General features: G+C 50.9%; 1 protein-coding gene across 1 annotated transcript in view; it reads right to left on the bottom strand.

Moving 5' to 3' along the window:
- Positions 1-25,558, bottom strand: part of LOC134339530 (tyrosine-protein kinase Mer-like) — a 78,365-nt gene that overhangs the window by 48,582 nt on the left and 4,225 nt on the right. Inside the window, exons 3-5 of the mRNA XM_063036129.1 lie at positions 23,353-24,010; positions 3,517-3,678; positions 2,674-2,833 (exon numbers count right to left, since the gene is read on the bottom strand). Coding sequence (XP_062892199.1) covers positions 2,674-2,833; positions 3,517-3,678; positions 23,353-24,010 — 980 coding nt within the window. The remainder of the gene's footprint in view (positions 1-2,673; positions 2,834-3,516; positions 3,679-23,352; positions 24,011-25,558) is intronic.

The raw sequence follows: 25,558 nt of genomic DNA, 5'->3' as shown, positions 1-25,558 counted from the left end.
TCCCAGGTGACAAACCCCTTAGCTTTTAGATTGTGTCTTCTTGTTCTAGATCCTCCCACAAGTGAAAACATTCTACAACCAGGCTGTCAAGATCGCTTAGAACCTTAAGTGCTTCAGTCAAGTTCCATCTCACTCTTCTAGATGTTAGTGCTAGTCCAGAATGGTGGTGAATATTGGAAGCTTGGGTGGAGACGTTCTGTGTTGTGGAGTTCGCCGAGCTTGGCTGTTAGCCTACGGACGTTTCAACACCAGTCACGGTGACTTCCTCAGTGCGCAGTCGTTGCTGTTTATCTCTGAGAGTCCTCGCGTTAATATAGCGCCACCCCTCCTCCCTCCGCTGTTGGCTTGTCACCTTCCAGATGGGCTACCCCTTTGAACTCTATTGGCTCGCATTTCTTTGGGTTCGCGGTAGGCGTCGATTTCGAACGTTTGTTTATGGAGTTAGCAGGAAGAGAACCAGGCTTCTAAATATTCCCGTGCCTGCCTCACGTCTGCCTGCGCCAGGACCTCCGCGGTGTCTCAGTTGAAGTGGTCTCCTGCTGGAGGGTCTCGGCCCGAAACGTCGACTGTTTGCTCTTCTCCATCGATGCTGCCCGGCCTGCTGAGCTCCCCCAGCATTTTCTCCGTGTGCTGCTCGGATTTCCAGCATCTGCAGATTTCCCCTTGTTCGTAGAGTGGTGTACTTCCCGGTCTTCGTGCACCGAGATCAGCGACAGCAGATGGCGTCTCCGCGTCGCCAGTTTGTGTTGTTCCCGTAAACGAGTTGAGAGCCTGTCTGGCCGGCGCGGTTCTTGTTGCCGTCTCTGGCAGGTGATCCCGCACACCACGTTCCTGTTGTCGATCGTCTTTACTGGTCCTTTGGTTCTCGAGACAAGCTTTCTTAAATTCGCTAACACCAGAAAATCTGCGGATGCTGGAAATTCAAGCAACACACCCAAAATGCTGGTGGAACGCAGCAGGCCAGGCGGCATCAATAGGAAGAGGTACAGTCGACGTTTCAGGCAGAGACCCTTCGTCAGGACTAACTGAAGGAAGAGCTAGTAAGAGATTTGAAAGTGGGAGGGGGAGATCTAAAATGATAGGAGAAGACAGGAGGGGGAGGGATGGAGCCAAGAGCTGGGAAGTTGATCGGCAAGAGGGATACGAGGCTGGAGAAGGGGGAGGATCATGGGACGGGAGGCCTTGGAAGAAAGAAAGGGGGAGGGCAGCATCAGAGGAAGATGGAGAACAGGCAAGGAGTTATTGTGAGAGGGAAAGAGAGAAAAAAAAAGAATAATTAATTCACTGTTGGTTTGTGAGAAAAATAGAGGGCTATGCAGTCAGGAAGTTCCAGGCAGTTCCTAGAGTGATTGGGATGTTGTGAGGTTCGAGCAGTCAAGCTGTCATTTTTGATATATTCTTGGTGGAGGGCAATGTCGGGTGTTTCAACACACGTTGAGTGAGCTCTGCCCGACTTTCTCTCCTGAGTAAGAATTTTTGGAAGCGTGGCTGGCTTCTGATAACTCCGCAGGCAAACGTATCGAAATCGGCATCGTGTACGAGTCCGAAGAAACGCGAGCCGGTAGAATTCAGAGGTCAGCCGAAGGGGTAGCCAATCAGGACCGAGGAAAGTGAACGAGGGGAGGGGCTACATAAACGTGAGCTCTCCCAGAGAGAAACGCCAACAACCGCGCCCTGAGGATGTCGCCTCGACAGGCGGCGAAACGTCTGCGAGCTAATCGCCAGGCTCGGCGAACACCACATCATCAAATGAACTTCACCTCTTCAACTTGCCTTCGAAACGGCCCACTCACTTCACCTATCAACTTAAAAAAAAATCCCAGACCTGCATGCCAATGCACTTACTCAGCGGCCATTTTGTGAGGTACGCCCGCTCATGAATATCTCATCAGCCAATCACGTGGCGGCAACCTCGGTGAGTAAAAGCATGCCGACACGGTCAAGAGGCTCAGTTGCACGTTTGCGGTCTTCTGCTGCCATCGCCCGTCCACTTCACGGTCCAACGTGTTGTGCGTTCAGAGATGCTCTTCTGCACACCGCTGTTGTAACGGGTGGTTATTTGAGTTACTGTCACCTTCCTGTCAGCTGCCCGTTCCCTTCTGACCTCTCTCATTAACGACACACTTTCGCCCACAGAACTGCCACTCACTGGGTTTTCAATTTTTGTTTCTCGCACTGTTCTCTGTAAACTCTAAAGCAGGGGTTCCCAGACTTTTTTTTATGCCACGGACCCCAACCATTAACCGAGGGGTCCGTGGACCCCTGATTGGGAACCCCTGCTCTGCAGGCTGTTCTGCACGAAAATCCCAGGAGATCAGCAGTTTCTCAGATACTCAAACCACCCCGTCTGGCACCAACAATCATTCCATGGTCAAAGTCACTTATGATCACGCTTCCTCACCATTCTGATGTCTGAACTGAGCCTCCTGGCCTTGTCAGCATGCTTTGAAGCATTGAGTTGCTGCCACCTGATTGACTGATTGGACATTTGACACCTAACAAAGAGGGCACTAATTATATAATCAGACTGCTACCATGAGGGATATGGGGGTACATTGGAGTCAAGGCTTTAGGAGTGTTTCAAAGTTACAGTGAGCAATCTGCGCTAGAATTTGTGCCCTCTCACACGTTATCAGCCAGGTGACGCACCCTGCTCCATACTTTGTGACTCACTCTTTGGTCGCTTTCCGTCTCCAGCTGAAGATCAGGCCAAGGGCAAGTAATCCCAGCAGAAATGCCCCCCCGATCACCGCCAGCACCATCCAAGTCTTGCTGTCCTGCCGTACGATCATGTTGACGGTGGTGTTGGAGGAGGCGGGGCCACTCTCCGAGTCTGTGGAACACCAACACAAAGGCCATCAGTCAGAAGCAGCAATGGCGGCGGATCCGCCTTTGAGGGGTAGGGGGCGCCGCAGGGGTCACCACGACGCCACGCCGGCTCGGGGGACGTCCCCGGAGTTCGGGGTTCGGTCCCGGCTGCCAGGAGGTTTGTACGTTCTCCCCATGACTGCGTGGGTTTCCTCCGGGCGCTCCAGTTCCCTCCCACAGTCCGAAGACGTACCGGTCGGTGGATTAATTGACCTTTGTAAATTGTCCTGTGATTAGGCTAGGGTTAAATGGGGGGAGAGGGGTTGCTGGGCAGAGAGGCTCGTTAGGCCGGAAGGGCCTGTATCTCTAAATAAATATAATTTTGGCCCAAAGTTTGAGCCAACTTTGCATTTCCCTACTTCCCTATAAATACCCCAAACACTCGTGTGTCCCCCACACCATCCAATAGCTGGCAACGAGCCTGCTGGCTTCTGATTGGCTGGGACCACAGAACAACACGGGCCTTTCGGTCCACAATCTTCTACCCATCTCTTCACCTACTCCAGGATTAATCTGATGCTTCCCTCCCTGGACAATCTTGTGCCCATCGAAATGTCCCTCATGTATCTGCCTGTACCGCCACAGGGGGAGGGACCTACTAAAGCGGTCCCTGAGCATGGACTTCGCCCAGGATTAAAACCAGTTTACCTATGGCAAAGCAAGGCGCTGCAGGGGTGTCCGTCCTGTTCCTGGCGTAGCCCCTCAGACAGGGGCAGAAGTCAGAAGCCTCGACATCTGAGTGACTGTTTGCCGGGCATCTCGCGCAGGCTGCGTCCCCCACGCTGTCCTTGTAGAATCCGATTTTACAGGCTGCGGGGCAGACAGGAACAAATGGTGAAAACACACACGTCGGGAGAGGGGGAGAGGGGGAGGGGGGAGAAGGGGAGAAGGGGAGGGGGAGAGGGGAGAAGGGGAGGGGGAGAGGGGAGAAGGGGAGGGGGGGAGAGGGGAGAAGGGGAGGGGGAGAGGGGAGAAGGGGAGGGGGAGAGGGAGGGGGGTGGGGGAGGGGGATAGAGGGAGGAGAGAGGAGAGGAAGATGGGGAGGGGGATGGGAGGGGAGAGGGAGAAAAGGGGAGAGGGGGAGGGGGAGAGGAGGAGGGGAGGAGGGGAGGGGGAGAGGAGGAGGAGGAAGGGGAGAGGTGGGGGAGAGGGAGAGGGGAGAGGGGGAGAGGGGGAGAGGGGGGAGAGGGGGGAGAGGGGGAGGGGGAAGAGGGGAGGAGAGGGGAGTGGGGGAGAGGGGCGAGAGGGGAGGAGAGGGTAGTGGGGAAGAGGGGAGGAGGGGAGGAGGGGAGGGGGGAGAAGGGGAGGAAGGGAGGGGGGAGGAGGGGAGGGGGGAGGGGGAGGAGGAGTGGAGAGGGGGAGAGGGGGAGAGGGGGAGAGGGGGAGGGGGAGAGGGGAGAAGGGGAGGGGGAGAGGGGAGAAGGGGAGGGGGAGAGGGGAGAAGGGGAGGGGAGGAGGGGGAGAGGGAGGAGGGGGAAGAGGGAAGAGGGGAGGGGAGATGGGAGGGAAGAGGGGAGGGGAGATGGGAGGGAGGGAGGGATGGGGAGAGAGGGAGGGGGGTAAGAGGCTGTGAGGTGTCGAACTGTTGGAATAGACAGTAGTTTTTAATAGACTCAAGATCATGGTCTCTGGGGGGGTTTGCTATTTCCTGCGTGGTGGGTGGTGGGGGGGGCTAATGCTTTTGCTGGAGCAAGTGGGGGAAGAGGGGAGAGTTGATGCTTCCGCTGCTGCTTGTGTGTGAAAGGGTGCGTCAACTTTTGTGGGGGGGGGTCTAACGTTTTTCGATCATTTATTCTTTGGGGTTTCTTCCTGTTCCGTCGACGTCTGTGAAGAATAAGAATTTCAGGCTGCATACTGTATACATTCCCTGACATTAAATTGAACTATTGAACATTACATCAAACCAGAGCAAGTGTAGCAGCCAAACCAAAACAATCGCTGCTGCTGGCGACCCCATGGATTTGTCATACTTGCGTGACGCACCCCCACTCCCGTAATGACTGCTCTGTAAGTCAATGCCTTTATCCAACATTTTATTAGCAATTAGCAAACATGCAACCTTGAAACCAGGAAACTTAAGCATTGTTGAGCGGTCAGAAAAAGATATGACACCCGGTGGTCCCGAGCTACCACAAAGCACGAAGACGGAACTTATTCCCTTCGTTTTAGCCACGCACCTCCCGCCCTCACTCATGTGACTAGTTACCGTAATAAAAACACAACACAGAAAACAATGCAGATAGAGAACAGATGCAAAACTCCCACAGTAAGAATCAGGTTTAATATATGTCATGAATTTTGTTAACTTTGCAACGTAAATAGTGCAAAAAACAGAAATAAAAAAGTAGTGAGGTTGTGTTCATGGGTCCATTCAGAAATCTGATGGCAGAGGGGCAGAAGCTGTTCCTGAATCATTGAGTGTGTGCCCAGTGAGACTAGTTAGAAAGAGTGAAAATTGCTTTGAAGGGCAGCGATATATCACTGTGTAACAGACTGTGGTTGTCCTGCAAATACTGACCCTGCTCCTGGTGACGTCGGTGTCTCCAGGACCCAATGAAGCAGGGAGATGCCCCACTGAAGCGTCTGGGGGGGGGTGCGGGGGGAAGTGGACGGTTGACGTTTCAGGTCGGGGCCCTTCATCCGGACTGAACGGAAAAGGGGAAGCAACCAGCGTAAAAAAAGGTGAAGGGAATGGGTAGAGCGAGAGCTGGGAGGTGACGGGTGGATCGAAGTGAGGGTATGATAAGCAGATGGAGGAAGGGAGAGTGGGAATAGTAACAGAGGCTGGGAGGTGATGGGTGGATCTGGGTGAAGAGGGGTGATGGGCAGATGGAGGTGGGGAGAGTGGGAATAGTGACAGAGACTGGAAGGTGGTGGGTGGATCCGGGTGAGGGGAGTGATGGACAGACGGAGGGGAGAGTGGGAATAGTGACAGAGGCTGGGAGGTGATGGACAGATACAGGAGGGGTGATGGGCAGATGGAGGAAGAGAAGAGAGAAATAATGACAGAGATTGGGAGGTGATGGGTGGGTCCGGGTGAGGAAAGTTGTGCTTGGTGGGGGGGAGCTTTTCTCTTTAACTTGGGCCACATGTGACAATATTAAACCAATTCCAATTCCAACAAGCCTGAAGAATAAAACGCCTCGGGCAATGCATTGGCACAGCAGTTGACACAAGGCCAGTAACCCGGGTTTGGTTCCATCACCTCCTGTCAGGAGTCCGTACCTTCTTTCTGTGACCGCTTGGGTTTCCTCTCGGTTTGCCGGTTCCCTCTCACTCTGCGAGCAGGTACGGGTTAGTAAGTCAATGGGTCACGTTGGTGTAACTGGGCGGTGTGGACTTGTTGGGCCGGAATTGCCTGCAGCTATGCTAAATCTCTACCTACCTACCCAAATCAGACTTCCCACGCGTACCTACAGAGGTTTGTCAGAGTTTCAGTGACGTGCTAAATGCACACAAACTTCCAAGTAGACAAGAGGAAAACAACAGGAATTCTGCAGATGCTGGAAATTCAAGCAACACACATCAAAGTTGCTGGTGAACGCAGCAGGCCAAGCAGCATCTGTAGGAAGAGGTGCAGTCGACGTTTCAGGCCGAGACCCTTCGTCAGGACCCTGTAGACAGAGGGCCCTGTTGCGCCTTCTTTGGGATGGTGCTCACTTTCAAGATTCGAGATTCATTTACTATCAAAGAACGCATAAATTAAGGTCGCCTGGCGGCGCAGTGGGTTCAGCGCTCGTTGTCGAGGACGGAGGTTCCCGAGTTCGATCCAGTGACAGACCGCTCCCGAGCACGCTCTCCATCCGCGCCGGGTTGATGTCGAGCTCGCGGCTCGACCTCGTAAGAAAACAACACTGCCACCTCCAGTTTAAATTCCCATGCGGAATATTGTGGAGGATCGAATACCCATACCCAAACAACCTGGAGAACCCAATTAAAGAGAAAAAATAAAAGACCAACACCCGATCTGTAAGTAAAAGGGGGAAAAAAAAACAACAAATTGTGCCAACGATTAAAACGAACAACTTTCCGAAACAAAATTGATTCCTCGGATTCGAACCCCGGAGCAGCCCTGAGTAGGCCCGAAGCCTCACTAATCAGTTCATCATGTTGGCAGGCACGGAGCACAGCAGCCGGGGCGGTCCTCATAGCCTCAGAGAGGAGTGACCATCGCGGACGGCGAGCGAAACTGGCTCTCGTCCCAGATCACGACACTCGGTCTTTCCAGCCTGTCTGGGCCAGTTTTGAAGTTGACCAAGCAATGGAAAAGCAGGAGGCTCCGGCACCCTAGAGAGAGGAGAGCGAGCAAAATCGGCTCTCGCCTCCGACCTGGGCCGGCTGCTTAACAAGTCCTTGAAAGTGGGTCCATAGGCGGTGGAATCCATTAGGAGTTGAGGTGAACGCTGGTTCAGGGGCCTGGAGGCTTAAGGGGTTAACCTGAACCTGGCGGTGTGGGACCTGAGGCCTCCTTGACCTCCTCCCTGATCGCAGCAGCGAGAAGAGAGCGCGGCCTGGATGGCGGGGGTCCCTGATGATGGGCCTTTGTCAGCCGTGATGGAAGAGTGGAGCAGACTCGATGAACCAAGGGGCCTAATTCCACTCCTATGTCATCCGTACGACACAGGCAATGGAGACTCAAATCTAACTCAATTGAGTTAACAGCAACGCCAAGCTTCGGTGTGGAGGCCTGGTAGAAATCAGGGGAAGATTAACTGAGGTGCTAAGTATCCCATTGAGGATTATAGTGAGAAGTAAAGGGTTAATAAGGGAGATTCAGAGAATTCTCGTTAAATACCTAATTGAAGAGACAGCTCACGCACGCCAGTCATCACCATAAATATTAATGTTAGAATGGAATTTATTTCAACATTATTGAAGAGGTTAATCATTCTCCAACATCTAAAGTGCCTGGGGGTGGGGTTGGTTTAGACCCAACTGTGAAATAAACCACAGGCACCAGCGAGGCTGCTTTTCACAATCTTATCCGTCATCTAAAGGCTGATTTATACCTCTGCGTAGTAGCCTACGCCGTTGTGAGCATTTATACTTGTGCGTTGGTGTGTCTGCGTCGCTCTGCAATCCACCGCCAAAACGCTAGTTGGCGGTGGGGTTTCTATGCCACTGCGTTGAAACTCAACACGAAGAAACTCAAACTTCGAACAATGGCGACTGAAACTGAAGGAGGGTGAATTTTCTGTGCTCGTCCGGCCACTGAGAGACATGGACGAGGAAACGCATTTCAAGTGTTTTCGGATGTCGGCAGGTAGATTTGACGATTTGGTTCATGGTCTCCAACCATTTATTTCGCATCAGTGTAAACTCAGAGACTGGCAACCACCATTCGAGTTTTAGCTTCAGGTGGAAGTCAACAGGCTGTAGCAGCTAGCTACAAACTGGCGTCGAGCACGGGGTCCTCCATAATTTCGGAGGTCTGTAAAGCTTTACGGAAAGCATTGCAGCCAGAGTTCCTTCCCTGCCCTTCAGTCGCCCAATGGGAAGCTATCGCAGCGTAGGAGGAAATGCGATGTTACCAGGCGGACCAGTCACAGCTGTTGTGGCCTGCGTGGCCACGACGCGTAGCTACAGTTTTGGGGAGGTGCGCGTCAGGCTATGGTGTAGGGTGCGCGGCTACGCCGTGTACCTAGGGCGTAGATTTGACGCAGAAGTATAAACTGGCCTTCACAGACCGAAAATAAGGAAAGCTGCTCAGTGGGGGCGAAAAGCGGAGTATTGATACTGGTGGCAGGAGACATTCCGACTTCTGGACAGCGTGGGGGAAACAGACACCCGACATACACACGGGGACAAATTCCCACCGCTGCCTGTGAGGACTTTGTACGGTTCTCCCACCTCCTCCCCGCCCCCCCCCACCCGCCGTGACCGTGTGGGGTCTCCTCCACCTGCCCCGGTTCCCTCCCCCACAGTCCAGAGACGTACCAGTAGGTTAACTGATCATTGTAAACCGTCCCGTGATTAAATCTTGCTGGGCAGCCCAAAAGCCCGCTGTATCTCAAGAAATAAATAACTTTTGAAAATAATGCCGGGGGAAATTCCAGACAAACAGCAAGGATACGAGATTGGAGCCTGGATACGAGATCGGAGCCGGGATACGAGATCGGAGCCGGGATACTCAGGGCAACGGGCAGTGGCAGCTTAGAAACCTCTGACACTGCAAGGCAATCCCAGTTAGTTATGAACACACACAAAACGCTGGAGGGATTCAGCAGGTCAATGGGAAAGAGTAAACGGTCGACGTTTCGGGCCGAGACCCTTCATCAGGACAGCCTTTCCCGAGTGTCACCCATCTACACTGCGTCAGCCCCGGCCAAAAGTGAATTCACGATTATTCATTTCCTTTCATTAAGCCTTCCCAAGCAGCCTAATTTCATGAAAATAAGGGATTAGACTCAGAATAAAACTTTCTTCATAGTGTACCATCGCACGTCCTGAAGAGGGGTCTCGGCCCACAACAATACTGTTTAGAAATTGCATTATTTTTCCACTCTTTTCAAAACATTAATAATTTTTGAACAGATTTTCTAGAAATGCTTCTTTTATTTCAGTCTGTCTCTTTCATTAATGCAGGGGATTCCAGTTAATGGGGACATTTCATCCCAATTAAGCGGCTGCCCCAATTAGCCGAAGTTTCATGGAAAGAGTTAAAAAAGTATTTAAACAAAGGCAAAATGCCATTTAACTGAGTAACAAATTAAGGATCCATATGTACAAAGGTCTTAGTGATGAGACCTATATGTTATTATTATGTGGTTTTGTCAGTTTTAGTCGTGGTTTGTCCTGTGTTTCTGTGATATCATTCTGGAGGAACGTTGTATCATTTTTTTAATGCATGCATTTCTAAATGACAATAAACGAGGACTGAGTGTCCTCATAATCTAATCTAATGTATCTAAGTGAAACGCGGAACGAATTAGAACACCAGGGTCCCTCCATTGTTCAGGATTGACCCTGGATGTTGCGCCCCCTAGCCATCTACGTGATACGCAAGTCGGGGCAGTGCGATATGGAGAGCGAGCTGTTGCCTCCACAGCAGACTCCCCCCTCTCCAGGCAGCTGGTGAATCCAAAGGAACGGCAGAGACTGATATGGCTTGGCACCAGGAGATGACAGTCAGCGTTGAGCTCAATGTAGGACTGAGGGACTCTGGCTCCAGATTTTGCCCTGGGGCCGGGGGGTGGGGGTGGTTTACTCCCAGAGCCTTCCCCGCGGGTGGGTATAGCCGCAAGCCAGCGGAGGCGTTCCTGGTCCGTTGGTAACGTGCCTCAACGACTATTGTCCGGTAGCTCTTACAGCCACAGCAATGAAGCGATTTGGGAGGTCGGCCGTGGAACACGTCCTCTCCTGCCTGAGGAGAGACCTGGATTTCCTCCAGTTTTCCTACCATCCCAACAGATCAACGGCAGGTGGCTATTTCACTCAGCTCTGAAACACCGGGACAAAGAAGATCTTCAGAATGCTCTTTACTGACTCCAGCTCAGCATCTGACACCATCATCCCCAAGAAACTCATCACTAAGACCTTTGTACATACGATTTCCTAACGGGCAGACCCCAGTTGGTAAGGATTGGTAATGACATCTCCTCCACGATCTCCATCAGCACAGGTGCACCATGGGAGTGTGCGTGGTGATATCACGTGCAATGATGTGCCAGTACATGATTGGACAGAGCACTGAACATGCGCGGGATTGCCGGAATGTTCCAGCACGTGGCTGGGTCAAGACATGTTTGTTTATTACTGTAAATAAAAGTTCTCCAATTCCTCCAGAACATGATTCTTTACTGTTAACCCACGGTACGTTTAAACAGAAGTAACATAACAGTTATGATGTTGGAGCTGTACTTAGCCCCCCCCCCACCCCCAGCTCTACTCACTTTAAACTTACAATTATTGTGGGCATGTGGCCAAGTGGTTAAGGCATTGGACTAGTGACCTGAAGGTCGTGAGTTCGAGCCCCAGCCGAGGGAACGTGTTGTGTCCTTGAGGCACTGAATCACACATTGCTCTGCGACGACATCAATGCCAAGCTGTATGGGTCCTTCCCTTGAACAACATTGGTGTCGTGGAGAGGGGAGACTTGCAGCATGGGCAACTGCCAGTCTGCCATACAACCTTGCCCAGGCCTGAGCCCTGGAGAGTGAAGACTTTCCAGGCGCAGATCCATGGTCTCGCAAGACTAACGGATGCCTTTGTCGTGTGGCTAAGTACAGCTCCAATGTCATAATTACGTTCTCTGATGACGCCACTGTTGTTGGACGAATCAAAAGTGGCATATAGGAGGGAGATTGAAAATCTGGTTGACTGGTGCCACAGCAACGATCCCCCAGCATCAGCAAGACCAGAGCGCTGGTTATTGACAACATGAGGGAGAAGCTGGAGGTCCAGGTGGAGAAGGTCAGAAACTTTAAATGTATTGGTATTAACATTTATCAGAAGATATGAAAAAGGATCTAGTGCTTTCCCAGCATATATAATGAATAAACTCTCCTCAGACTTACAGCCAGGTACAGGTATCGATTTTAACCGACATTTCAATGATGAGCTCCGCCATCTTCATGGCATGTCTAGTCCGGTGGTATTTATACCCCCACCATCCAGTCCTCCTGATTGGTTAGTCCTCAACCAATCAGGATTCTGCTGTCCCATCTTGTTTACAATTGAATTCCAGTTCTTACTTAGAGCAAGACCTTCATCTTTGTTAAAATTCTTTTCTCTACCTTTATTTCAATGGTTTCCTTCACCGGGCAGTCCCAAAAGCCATTGGCACGGCACAGTAGTTTAGTGCCGTCGAAGTCAATCCTGTGGCCATTGCGAATACAATGTTCCGCCGATTTCTCCGAGTAATCCAAACGGATACACCTCTTGTGTTCCTTGTTGAGGTTTCCATCGTGCGTCCTGTCCGGCCAATATACGCTGCTCCGCGTTCACAGGGAAGCCTGTAAACGCCAACCGACCTGAGTCCCAGGTCATCTTTGACCCACATAAGCTGTGATGTGAGCTTCCTTAAGGGTTTGCGGATGGTATTAATCTGCCATTTCTTCAGGGTCCTGGCGATCCTTCCAGAAAACATGGAGATATAGGGAAGACGGGCGTCTCCTCCTCGTTGTGAGGTTACCTGGTTTATCCGTCGGCCATTTTAAGGGCCTGATTGATTTCCCTCACCTTCTGGCCATTCAGTAGGAATGTTGCACGTAATCGTCCCGTTTCCCCGGGAGAACCAAAATAGCGTTTGCATGGTTAATCAAAGTGGAAAGAACCGCTCTAGGTTGGAAGCCATGACGGCGACCACAAAGAAGGCTCTGCTTCCTTACATGTTTGCACAGGTTTGGCCTTTCACTAAAACTTTTGGCAAACTTCTACCAATGCACAGTGGAGAATCTCCTGACGGGCTACGTCACTTCCTGGTTTGGAAACACTGATGGCCCAAGAATGGAAAAGGCTACAGGAAGTGTTGGGTATGGCCCAGTCCATCACAGGGGGGGAAAAGAAAACGCCCTACCACTGAGTACTGTTCCATGGAGCTCTGCCACAAGAGGGCAGCACCCATCAACAAAGACCCCCACCATCCAAGCCATGCCCTCTTCTCACTCCATTGGGCAGGAGGTCAAGGGGACCTGGGTCCCACATTAGCAGGTTCAGAAATTCCACGAACTATTTGTGTTAAGTTTATTAGTGAAAGATAACTGATAATGTATACTGTAAATTAACGGGAATAACATAAGCAACGCGCACAAAATGCTGGAGGAACACAGCAGATCAGGCAGCATCCTTGGAAATGAATAAACAGTGGACGTTTCGGGCCAAGGCTCTTCTTCAGGACTGGAAAGGAAGGGGGCGGGGGGAGATGCCAGAATAAAAAGCTGGGGGGGGTGCGGGGAGAGGAAGGAGGCAGGCTGGAAGGTGGGTGGGAAAGGTCAAGGGCTGGAGAAGCAGGAATCTGATAGGGACCGTAGGAGAAAGGGAAGGAGGATGGGGCCTGGGGGAAGTGATAGGTAGGTGAGAAGGGGTGAAAGGTCAGAGTGGGGAGTAGAGGAAGGGGGTGCTAATTTTTTTTCCCAGAAAGAGAAACCAGATTGGCTAAAACATCTCCTCCTGAAACTCCATCAACGCAGATGTGTGTTTAGCCCCCTGTTCTACTCGCGTTACACCTCTGACTGTGTGGCTGAGCACAGCTCCATCACCATCTACGAGTTTGCTGATGGCATCTCTGTTGTGGGCTGTACCAAAAGTGGTGATGAACCAGCACACAGGAAGGAGACTGAAAACTTGGCTGAGCAGTGTAATAACACTCAGTGTCAGCGAGACCAAGGAATGAACCTAGAACATAGATGACTTACCTGGGACAAGCTGCAGTAGCCGGATCTCTGGCACTGAGTCTGGCTCTGCAGTGCAGAAGGGAGGGTGGAGAAAGAGGAGAGCGGTAGTGATAGGGGACTCGATAGTTAGAGGTGCAGATAGGAGGTTCTGTGGTTGTGACAGAGAATCCAGGATGGTTTGTTGCCTCCCAGGTACCAGGGTCAAGGAGGTCTCTGATCGATTGCATGACATTCTGAAGTGGGAGGGTGACCAGCCAGATGTCGTGGTGCACATCGGTACCAATGACATAGCAAGGAAGAGTGAAGAGGTCCTGGACAGTGAGTATAGAGAGCTTGGTAGGAAGTTGAAAAGCAGGGCCTCGAGGGTGGTAATCTCAGGATTGCTACCTGTGCTAGGTGCCAGTGAGGGTAGGAATAGGATGCTCTGGAGGAGGAACAAGTGGCTGAGGAACTGGTGTAGGGGGCAGGGTTTCAGATTTCAGGATCATTGGGACCTCTTCTGGGGCAGGTGGGACCTGTACAAGAGAGACGGGTTACACTTGAACTACAGGGGGACCAATATCCTTTCAGGGAGGTTTGTCAGTGCTATTGGGGAGGCTTTAAACTAGATTTGCAGGGGGATGGGAACCAGAGTGCCAGAGCTGACAGTGTAGCTGGGGTGAAAATAAATGATGTTAAAAGTTCAAGCAAATCCGCTGATAGAAAGGTTGTGAGTGGTGGTAAAAATCTTCTGAGGTGTATATATTTCAATGCTAGGAGTATTGCAGAGAAGGCGGATGAGTTGAGGGCGTGGATTGACATGTGGAATTATGACGTTGTAGCAATTAGTGAAACTTGGCTATAGGAGGGGTAGGACTGGCAGCTTAATATTCCGGGGTTCCGATGTTTCAGATGTGATCGAGGCAGAGGAATGAAAGGTGGGGGAGTAGCATTGCTTGTTAGGGAAAATATTACAGCAGTGCTCAGGCGGGACAGATTAGAGGGCTTGTCTACTGAGTCCTTATGGGTGGAGCTGAGAAACAGGAAAGGTATGGCCACATTAGTGGGATTGTATTACAGACCACCCAATAGTCAAAGAGACTTGGAAGAGCAAATCTGCAGAGAGATAGCAGGCAACTGCAGGAAACAAAGTTGTGGTGGTAGGGGATTTTAATTTTCCATACATTGATTGGGACTCCCATACTGTTAGGGGTCTAGATGGTTTAGAGTTTGTAAAATGTGTTCAGGAAAGTTTTCTAAATCAATATATAGAGGGACCAACTAGAGGGGATGCAATATTGAATCTCCTGTTAGGAAATGAGTTAGGACAAGTGACGGAAGTCTGTGTAGGGGAGCACTTTGGTTCCAGTGATCATAACACCATTAGTTTCAACTTGATCATGGACAAGGATAGATCTGGTCCTAGGGTTCAGGTTCTGAACTGGAAGCAGGCCAAATTTGAAGAAATGAGAAAGGATCTAAAAAGCGTGGATTGGGACAGGTTGTTCTCTGGCAAGGATGTGATCGGTAGGTGGGAAGCCTTCAAAGGAGAAATTTTGAGAGTGTAGAGTTTGTATGTTCCTGTCAGGATTAAAGGCAAAGTGAATAGGAATAAGGAACCTTGGTTCTCAAGGGATATTGCAACTCTGATAAAGAAGAAGAGGGAGTTGTATGACATGTTTTGGAAGCAGGGAGTAAATAAGGTGCTTGAGGGGTATAAGAAGTGCAAGAAAATACTTAAGAAAGAAATCAGGAGGGCAAAAAGAAGACATGAGGTTGCCTTGGCAGTCAAAGTGAAGGATAATCCAAAGAGCTTTTACAAGTATATTAAGAGCAAAAGGATTGTAAGGGATAAAATTGGTCCTCTTGAAGATCAGAGTGGTCAGCTATGTGCGGAACCAAAGGAAACGGGGGAGATCTTAAATAGGTTTTTTGCGTTTGTATTTACTAAGGAAACTGGCATGAAGTCTATGGAACTAAGGGAATCAAGTAGTGAGATCATGGAAACTGTACAGATTGAAAAGGAGGAGGTGCTTGCTGTCTTGAGGAAAATTAAAGTGGATAAATCCCCGGGACCTGACAGGGTGTTCCCTTGGACCTTGAAGGAGACTAGTGTTGAAATTGCGGGGGCCCTGGCAGAAATATTTAAAATGTCGCTGTCTATGGGTGAGGTGCCGGAGGATTGGAGAGTGGCTCATGTTGTTCCGTTGTTTAAAAAAGGATCGAAAAGTAATCCGGGAAACTTATAGGCCAGTAAGTTTAATGTCGGTAGTAGGTAAGTTATTGGAGGGAGTACTAAGAGACAGAATCTACAAGCATTTGGATAGACAGGGACTTATTAGGGATAGTCAATATGGCTTTGTGCGTGGTAGGTCATGTTTGACCAACCTATTGGAGTTTTTCGAGGAGGTTACCAGGAAAGTGGATGAAGGGAAGGCAGTGGATATTGTCTACATGGACTTCAGTAAGGCCTTTGACAAGGTCCCACATGGGAGGTTAGTTAGGAAAATTCAGTCGCTAGGTATACATGGAGAGGTGGTAAATTGGATTAGACATTGGCTCGGTGGAAGAAGCCAAAGAGTGGTAGTAGAGAATTGCTTCTCTGAGTGGAGGCCTGTGACTAGTGGTGTGCCACAGGGATCAGTGCTGGGTCCATTGTTATTTGTCATCTATATCAATGATCTGGATAATAATATGGTAAATTGGATCAGCAAATTTGCTGATGATACAAAGATTGGAGGTGTAGTAGACAGTGAGGAAGGGTTTCAGAGCCTGCAGAGGGACTTGGACCAGCTGGAAAAATGGGCTGAAAAATGGCAGATGGAGTTTAATACTGACAAGTGTGAGGTATTGCACGTTGGAAGGACAAACCAACGTAGAACATACAGGGTTAATGGTAAGGCACTGAGGAGTGCAGTGGAACAGAGGGATCTAGGAATACAGATACAAAATTCCCTAAAAGTGGCGTCACAGGTAGATAGGGTCGTAAAGAGAGCTTTTGGTACATCGGCCTTTATTAATCAAAGTATTGAGTATAAGAGCTGGAATGTTGTGGTGAGGTTGTATAAGGCATTAGTGAGGCCGAATCTGGAGTATTGTGTTCAGTTTTGGTCACCAAATTACAGGAAGGATATAAATAAGGTTGAAAGAGTGCAGAGAAGGTTTACAAGGATGTTGCCGGGACTTGAGAAACTCAGTTACAGAGAAAGGTTGAATAGGTTAGGACTTTATTCCCTGGAGCGTAGAAGAATGAGGGGAGATTTGATAGAGGTATATAAAATTATGATGGGTATAGATAGAGTGAATGCAAGCAGGCTTTTTCCACTGCGGCAAGGGGAGAAAAAAACTAGAGGACATGGGTTTAGGGTGAGGGGGGAAAAGTTTAAAGGGAACATTAGGGGGGGCTTCTTCACACAGAGAGTGGTGGGAGTATGGAATGAGCTGCCAGACGAGGTGGTAAATGCGGGTTCTTTTTTAACATTTAAGAATAAATTGGACAGATACATGGATGGGAGGTATATGGAGGGATATGGTCCGTGTGCGGGTCAGTGGGACTAGGCAGAAAATGGTTCGGCACAGCCAAGAAGGGCCAAAAGGCCTGTTTCTGTGCTGTAGTTTCTATGGTTTCTATGGTTAACATAGTACAGCACAGTATAGGCCCTTCGGCCCACAATGTTGTGCCAACCCTCAAACCCTGCCTCCCATATAACCCCCCACCTTAAATTCCTCCATATACCTATCTAGTAGTCTCTTAAATTTCACGAGTGTATCTGCCTCCACCACTGACTCAGACAGTGCATTCCACGCACCAACCACTCTCTGAGTAAAAAACCTTCCTCTAATATCCCCCTTGAACTTCCCACCCCTTACCTTAAAGCCATGTCCTCTTGTATTGAGCAGTGGTGCCCTGGGGAAGAGGCGCTGGCTATCCACTCTATCTATTCCTCTTATTATCTTGTACACCTCTGTCACATCTCCTCTCATCCTCCTTCTCTCCAAAGAGTGATTATAGATTTCAGGAGAGGGAAACCAAGGTCCATGAGCCGGTACTCATCGGAGCACCAGAGGTGGAGAGGGTCAGTAACTTTAAACTCCTGGGTGTCACTATCTCAGAGGAACTGTCCTGGACCCAACATATAAATATGATTACAAAGAAAACACAGCAGCATCTCAACTTCCTTAGAAAGCTGTGGAGATTGAGCATGACATCAAAAACCTTTGACAAACCTCTATAGATGTGTAGTGGAGAGTGTATTGACTGGCTGTGTCACAGCCTGGTGTGGAAACACCAATACCTTTGAACAGAAAATCCTACAAAAGGTAGTGGATTCTGCCTAGTCCATCACGGGTAAAGCCCTCCCAACCATTGATCACATCGAGATGAAACACCGTCGTAGAAAAGCAGCATCCATCGTCAGAGATCCCCACCATCCAGGCCGTGCTCTCTTCTCGCTGCTGCCATCAGGTAGAAGGTACAAGAGCCTCAGGACTCGCACCACCAGGTTCAGGAACAGTTAAAATACCCCTCAACCATCAGGCTCCTGAACAAAGGGAGGTAACTACACTCACTTGCCCCATCATTGAGATGTTGATCTCACTTTAAGGACTCTTTATCTCATGTTCTCGTTATTTATTGCTATTTATTTATATTTGCATTTTCACAGTTTGTTGTCTTCTGCACTCTGGTTGATCTTTCACTGATCCTGTTTACAGTTACTATTGTATAGATTTGCTGAGTATGCCGGTGGGAAAATGAATCTCAGGGTTGTATGTGGTGACATGTACGTACTCTGATAGCAAACAAATAGCGCTCTGAACTGCAGTCCACAAAGACAGTCCATCCGCAGACCCTCAGTTCAACGCAGAGCCGAGCAACCGGCCAACGCTCACCTCCAATCCTGGCACCCTGACCCCTTTCAATCCAGCCTAAATCGTCGTTCAAACTTCGAGCTCAGCCACTTCGGTACCCTCTGGGGCGTGGACCCCGCTGCCTCAGTTCGGCCTGGCACTTAAATCGATCCAACTTCAGGTCCTCCTCGCTCTCGGCAACGGGACCACTGCCTCGGCTCGATTCTGCCACCAAGTCCAAAGGGAAGTCACAGACCAGAACTCGTGGCGATCGCTCGCCAGGAAAACAGTGACTAACAAAGTACTTAGTCGCCCCGATGAAGGGTCTCGGCCTGAAACGTCGGCTGTCTACCCTTTTCCATAGACGCTGCCCGGCCTGCTGAGCTCCTCCAGCATTTCATGTGTGTTGCTCGGACTTCCAGCATCTGGCAGATTTTCTCTTGTTTGTTTTCCACCAGCCAGGAGTCGCTCGAGGTTCGCCAGCACCGTATTGAACCGGATTTATCAGCCAGCTTGAGCTCCCAGAGCAGTCAAAGCCGAGGCCTGGGCACACTAGGCCCCAACGTGGGCGACACGAGTGGGTGTTTATAAAGAAGCAGTAAGTAAACCTGTAGGATTGGCTTATCACCGTCCGGGAAGGCAGCCAACATTTGGAAAAGATACGTCACAGGAGACCCAGTCAACCAAAACAAAAACAACCCGCGAATGCTTAGCCGAGAAAGGAAAGATACCGGCTTGAGCAGGACGGATGAGAATCCCCTGGCACTGGAGACTCTCTGTCTCCTGAAGCAATGGTCTCATTCCAGCTGCCGTGTCTCACACCAGCTGTGTTAAAGATACAGCAATCCCTTCTGGAAAACTGGGAAACTGGGAATGGGAAAAGCCGGTGTAACACAGTCGCCATTCCAGATTCTGTGGGTGGGAATAGTCTCTGGTTCTTCGCAGATGACTCATGAAACTTATTAAAAACACATTGTTTACCAGGACTGCAAAGTTCTCTGGGGGACAGGCGGGCAGAATTGTCGCCCTTTTAGCTTGGGGTTCCAGGCAATGAATAGATTTGTTGCTGAGGGACAACTTAATCATCTGCAAAGTCACAGAGTAATTAAAAGAGAGCCATCTCAAATTTAAGAGGGGATCACATCTGGCCAGCGTTTTGAGGAGATAATATGGAGGGTCATTGAAGGCGGGGGTTTTGATGTGGTCTGCGTGAGATTCAGTAAAGCTTTTGACGACATCTCACAAGCCTGGCAGGCCAAGAATTGAACTGAATTGAATTGAGGAGTAAAAATCTTTACGTTTCGTCTCTGTCTGAATGTGCAATGCGCAATTTATAGTAATTTGTAATAAATAGTATGTACAGTAAGATATACAACAGGATAGTCAATATAGCTTAGAAATACAATTGTGTCAGCGTGAATTAATCAGTCTGATGGCCTGGTGGAAGAAACTGTCCGAACAATGTCTGGAGGCCGAGATTGCCTTGGAAGTCAGAGAACTGTGTATGTGCATGGACAGCCAAGAGAAATGGGGGCTTGTTTTGCTGTTGTCATGTTCTGTGTTGCTCTGCCGAGCATTGTGGGAACGCTATGTTGGAGCCGGGATGTGAGGGGCAACACTTTCCCCCAGCACGCCCTCGGGGTGTTTCGGTTGTTAACGCAAATGGCGTATTTCGCTGTGCGTTTTCGATGCACGCGTGGTAAATAAACTTGAACTTTGGACTGTAAGATGCCCCAGGATCCAGATCGGGCACAAAGTTGGCCCAGTGGCGGGAAGAAAGCCTGGTAGGCCCTTCAAAACGGTTCTACGAAATTGGCTGTTCTGCCTTCTAGAGAAAGAGAGGCTTTCCTCAAATCTCGGTATTTGGAGCCCTCTTGCTCGTTGAACACATTAATTCAATGTTCAAAGTAAACTTTATCATCAGAGTACATACATGTCACCACATACAACCCTGACATCCATATTCCTGTGGGCATACTCAGCAAATCTATAGAATAGTAACTGTAAACAGGATCAATGAAAGATCAACCAGAGTGCAGAAGACAACAAACTGTGCAAATGCAGATATAAATAAATAGCAATAAATAATGAGAACATGAGATAAAGAGTACTTAAAGTGAGATCATTGGTTGTGGGAACATCTCAATGGATGCCTGATTTAATTATTGGTCGAGTGTTGGACCAGGATAAGAGGGCATGGTCCAGGAGAAAGGGGCAGGGTTGAGTGACAGTGAGTCTCCAGGAACGAGATCTGGAAGTACAAGAGGGAAGAGTTTTCCCAATGCTCACGTCATTACATCCTGACGCTAACTCTCTTCGCCAGGTGACCCTCCCCCTCCGGCCAGGTTTCTTCCCCCCACCTCCCGTCCCCCTCTAGGGTCTGATAAGGAAAGTTTACAGATGATACTAAAATTGGCCGTGTGGTCATCAGTGTTTTGGGAAGCTTTGGACGACAGGCAAGTTTCGATGAACTGGTCAGCTGAATGAAAGGGGAAGTATGAGGTAATGGAGTAAGGGATTAATAATTCTGCTCCACTGTGGGCAGTCCCGAGTCCAGCTGAGTGCGGGGAGGGGGAGCGGGTTGGGCACGGGGTTCAAACCCCAATTCCCAAAAAACCCTGAGCAACAGAAGCTCCAGAGACCTCAACCCCTGGTGGGGGGGCGGGGGGGGGGGTGGAAGAGGCTTCGCAGCCGTAGGGTGAAAGTGGAAAAGCCACAGCCGGTCATCGGCCCGGGACAGAGGAACCGGGTGAGCTGCTGCCAGCGGCCTGTGCCCCAGATGGGGCGATGGGAAGAGGAAGAAGGGGAGGAAGATAAGGAGGTGGAAGAAGAGCATGAGGAGGAAGAAGAAGGGGAGGAGGGAGGAAGAAGGGGAGGAGGGAGGAGGGAGGAGGAGGAGGGAGGAGGGAGGAGGGAGGAGGGAGGAGGGAGGAGGGAGGAGGGAGGAGGGGGAGGGAGGAGGGAGGAGGGAGGAGGGAGGAGGGGGAGGGAGGAGGGAGGAGGGAGGAGGGAGGAGGGAGGAGGGAGGGGGAGGGAGGAGGGGGGAGGGGGAGGGGGGAGGGAGGAGGGAGGAGGGAGGAGGGAGGAGGGGGGAGGGAGGAGGGGGGAGGGGGAGGGAGGAGGGGGGAGGGAGGAGGGAGGAGGGAGGAGGGAGGAGGGAGGAGGGGGAGGGAGGAGGGAGGAGGGAGGAGGGGGAGGGAGGAGGGGGAGGGGGAGGGGGAGGGGGAGGGGGGAGGGGGAGGGGGAGGGGGAGGGGGAGGGGGAGGGGGAGGGGGGAGGGGGGAGGGGGAGGGGGGAGGGGGGAGGGGGGAGGGGGGAGGGGGGAGGGGAAGGGGAAGGGGAGGGAGGGGGAGGGAGGGGGAGGGAGGGGGAGGGGGAGGGGGGAGGGGGGAGGGGAGGGGGAGGGGGGAGAGGGGGGAGGGGGAGGGGAGGGGGAGGGGGAGGGGGAGGGGGAGAAGGAGGAGGGGGAAAGGGGGAAGGGGAAGGGGGGAAGGGGGAAGGGGAAGGGGGAAGGGGAGAAGAGGATGAGGAGGAGGAGGAAAAAGAAGAAGAGGTGGAAGAAGAAGAGGAAGAGGAGGAGTAGGAAGGGGAAGAGGAAGGGGAAGAGGAAGGGGAAGAGGAAGGGGGACGAGGGAGAAGAGGATGAGGAGGAGGAGGAAAAAGAAGAAGAGGTGGAAGAAGAAGAGGAAGAGGAGGAGTAGGAAGGGGAAGAGGAAGGGGAAGAAGAAGGGGGAAGAGAAAGAGGAAGGGGAAGAAAGGGGAGAAGAAGGGAAAGAAGAAGGGGAAAGAGGAAGAGGAAGGGGAAGAAAAGGAAGAAGAAAAAAGGCATGGACTTGTTGCCCTTTATTCATGCTGTACAGTCACATGATTGTATGACACCACAACAAATCGTTGGCAACCTTCCCCCTAAGGCGTGCACGTGTGTGCGTATGCACATCCTTTGCTTCTAACGCACAGATGAATTTAAACTGTGCACAAAAGGTTGTCACCCTCTACTTTGTCAGCATGTTGAGTATATTTCACAATTGTACACAATCATGTTTCCTTTTCCGGTTTCTGAAGTGGACGGTGATGACAATGTGGAGTTTACGGTGATCTGTCTGCAGATTTTAGAACTGGCTTATTTATACTGTTTTTACTGAAGAAATTATTGATCCACTATGTTGAATTCCAAAGAAGCAAAGGGCGTGAAGTGTTAAAGAACTGCGAGTTCATTTAAATCATTTAAAGTGGAATGGCTTAATGAAACAGTAGAAGCTCCTACACTGAAAGCTCATGAGGTCAGGAATGTGCAGCTACGATAAATATTTACGTACGGTACAGAAACTGGTGTTCCCGGCGTGTATTGTCGTGAGGCAAAAGTTGCTGGAGAATTTGCAAGTGGGAAGAGGTAGAGTGATACTTGGACACTTGGCTTTTAAAGCATCATTCAGCAAGCAAATCACATCCAGTGCGCACATGTCATTGTCTGTGGGCAAAAAAAATTGCACAGCACAAGATTTTTTGTACACACTGGTCACTGCAGCTCAGAGGGAGCATCGACCGTTGGCCCTGTTGGCTGCACTTTGCCGACTGTAAAACCTTTCCAACACTCCGAGAGGGATGAAGAAGGCATCATAGGAATTCCGGTCACAGAGTCAGACCAAGCACAAACAGGCCCTTCCCAACTGGTCAGCTGACCGAAATACCCGTCGCATTTGGTCTCATTTGCTTCCCTTTGGTCAATAACACTCACGCTGTCGGAGCAGTGCTGCCAGGATAATCAAGGACACGACCCACCCAGCCAACACACTTTTCATCCCTCTTCCCTCCGGGAGAAGGCTCAGGAGCTTGAAGACTCGTACGGCCAGATTTGGGAACGGCTTCTTTCCAACTGTGATAAGACAGCTGAACGGATCCCGACCTGGATCTGGGCCGTACCCTCCAAATATCTGGACCTGCCTCTCAGTTTTTTTTGCACTACCTTACTTTCCCTTTTCTATTTTCTATTTATGATTTATAATTTAAATTTTTAATATTTACTATCGATTTATACTCCAGGGAACGCAAAGCGCAGTATCAAATATCACTGTGATGATTGTACAAAACTAGTAGCAATTGTTTGGCGACAATAAAGTAAAGTAAGCCCTTCCTGTCCAGGTTCCTACCCAGGCACCGTCCAGGTCTTCCTTTTGTAATAAAAGATGGCTACCGCAGCTAGCTTGACCTTGGAACAGGCTGGAAGGTCGGTGCAACATTGTAGGCCCAAGGGCCTGTACTGCGTTCGGTGCCCTACGTTCTAACACTGGGCCTTGACAGAACCAAAGAGGAAAGCAGTTCTCACCGTTACAGGCGTCCCTCTCCACTTGATGGCCTCCTCTGCAGAGGCACCGGCCTGAGACGGGTCCCCACGTCCCTTCCTTGTGGCACCGCCGCACCGGGGCCCCCTCCAGCTGCGAGTTGTTCACACAGCGGCCGACGACCGGCTCCCCGCTCCCGGTGGTCTGAGGAAACACGGCCAGGTGCTCCCTGACCTGCGGACACCTCTTGTAGTAGACTCTGAAAGAGCTGAGCAGGAGGCAGGGCCCCCGGTATGCGAAACCCAGCCTGCAGTAGGGGTGGGTGACCGGCCCCAGCAGCCTGCCCCTGACCACGTTCAGCCTCTTCCTCAGGCTCATCCAGTCAATGGGCCCTTCCAGGAGCTCGCTGGGGACGCGCTGCTCGGCTTCGATCGGGATGCCGACCGGCCGCCAGGAATGGGGTCGGCCGCGACCCCTGTCGGTCTGGAGAAAGCTCAGCTCAAAGCTGTCTCTGCACTCCCCGGGCGGCTGGCAGGCCGAGAGGGCGAAGGTCAGGTCCAGGAAGAGGTGGCTGGCGCCCGCGGTGCGGATCGGGTCCGTCCACAGGACCCCGCGGTCTTGCTGCGCGCGGGTGTCTGTCGGGCAGCTCTGATACATCAAGTGCGACGAGTTCGTCTCCAGGGCAAAGTGATTGACCGCCCACTGTGGGTGGAAAGCAGAGGGGCAGTGGTTACAATCGGCAGTCAGAGTGTAAAGTACAGAGCTACACATAACACACCATAACTTTAGAAGTTAAGGACAAAATCTACAGGTGAACTACGCATGAAAATGGAGACACCTTTTTTCTTCCTTATTAGGGAGAGAGAGAGGGAGCCTGTGGTATGTCGAATACCGGGTGAAATGCTAAATCTTTGGGGTAACTGCAAGTCTGTGTCTTTGCCATTGCTTTGCTCAGGCTTGAGTGCCTGATGCTAGCTGAGGTGAGGGGAGGGGAGATTGTTGCTCGCTGACGCTTACGCGCGGGAGGGAGGGGAGCTGGGGGGGGGGCTTTGGGGTTCTCACGTTTAAATGTCGTTCATTCTTTGGGGCACTTCTCTGCTTTCGTGGATGTCTGCGAAGGAAAAGCATTTTCAGGATGAAGAATGAATTGAATTGAATGATCTTTATTGTCATTATACATAGGTACAATGAAAGTCTGGCTTACTCTCAGGCAATTAGATAAAGCGGCAGATAAAAACAAGATGGTAATAGAAAAACAGTATTAAATCGATAAGTAGCAGAAAATAAACTACAGCAGCACAGCACAAACGTATTGTATACATTTCTCTGACATTAAACTGGACCTTTGAATAAAATGCATAAATTAAATATTGTAGGGTACAGAACAAATTATCCAGCCTCAACCCCAGCTTCCAATATTCACCACCATCCTAAGCTATTTCGTTCTGCATTTTTTTATTTAATTAATTTAGACACAGAGTGAAACTCCCTCTGCACCCTCCCATCACACAGTCCCAGGGTGTGGTTAACAAGGGTAGATACAGAGTGAAAGTTCCTGCGCATTCCTCAGGCAAGGGTGTCACGTTTGACCCCGGGAGTGTGTGATGGGACGGTGTGGAGGGAGCTTCACTCTGTGTCTGACCCCGGGAGTGTGTGATGGGACGGTGTGGAGGGAGCTTCACTCTGTGCCTGACCCCGGGAGTGTGTGATGGGACGGTGTGGAGGGAGCTTCAACTCTGTGTCTGACCCCGGGAGTGTGTGATGGGACGGTGCGGAGGGAACTTCACTCTGTGCCTGACCCCGGGAGTGAGTGATGGGACGGTGCGGAGGGAGCTTCACTCTGTGCCTGACCCCGGGAGTGAGTGATGGGACGGTGCGGAGGGAGCTTCACTCTGTGCCTGACCCCGGGAGTGAGTGATGGGACGGTGCGGAGGGAGCTTCACTCTGTGCCTGACCCCGGGAGTGAGTGATGGGACGGTGCGGAGGGAGCTTCACTCTGTGCCTGACCCCGGGAGTGAGTGATGGGACGGTGCGGAGGGAGCTTCACTCTGTGCCTGACCCCGGGAGTGAGTGATGGGACGGTGCGGAGGGAGCTTCACTCTGTGCCTGACCCCGGGAGTGAGTGATGGGACGGTGCGGAGGGAGCTTCACTCTGTGCCTGACCCCGGGAGTGAGTGATGGGACGGTGCGGAGGGAGCTTCACTCTGTGTCTGACCCTGGAAGTGTGTGATGGGACAATGTAGAACGCGC

This window comes from Mobula hypostoma, chromosome 30 (genome assembly GCF_963921235.1).
Source record: "Mobula hypostoma chromosome 30, sMobHyp1.1, whole genome shotgun sequence".
NCBI classification, from domain to species: Eukaryota; Metazoa; Chordata; class Chondrichthyes; order Myliobatiformes; family Myliobatidae; genus Mobula; species Mobula hypostoma.
The sequence above is the reverse complement of the archived record's forward strand: the minus strand, read 5'-3'. Positions and strand labels throughout refer to the sequence as shown.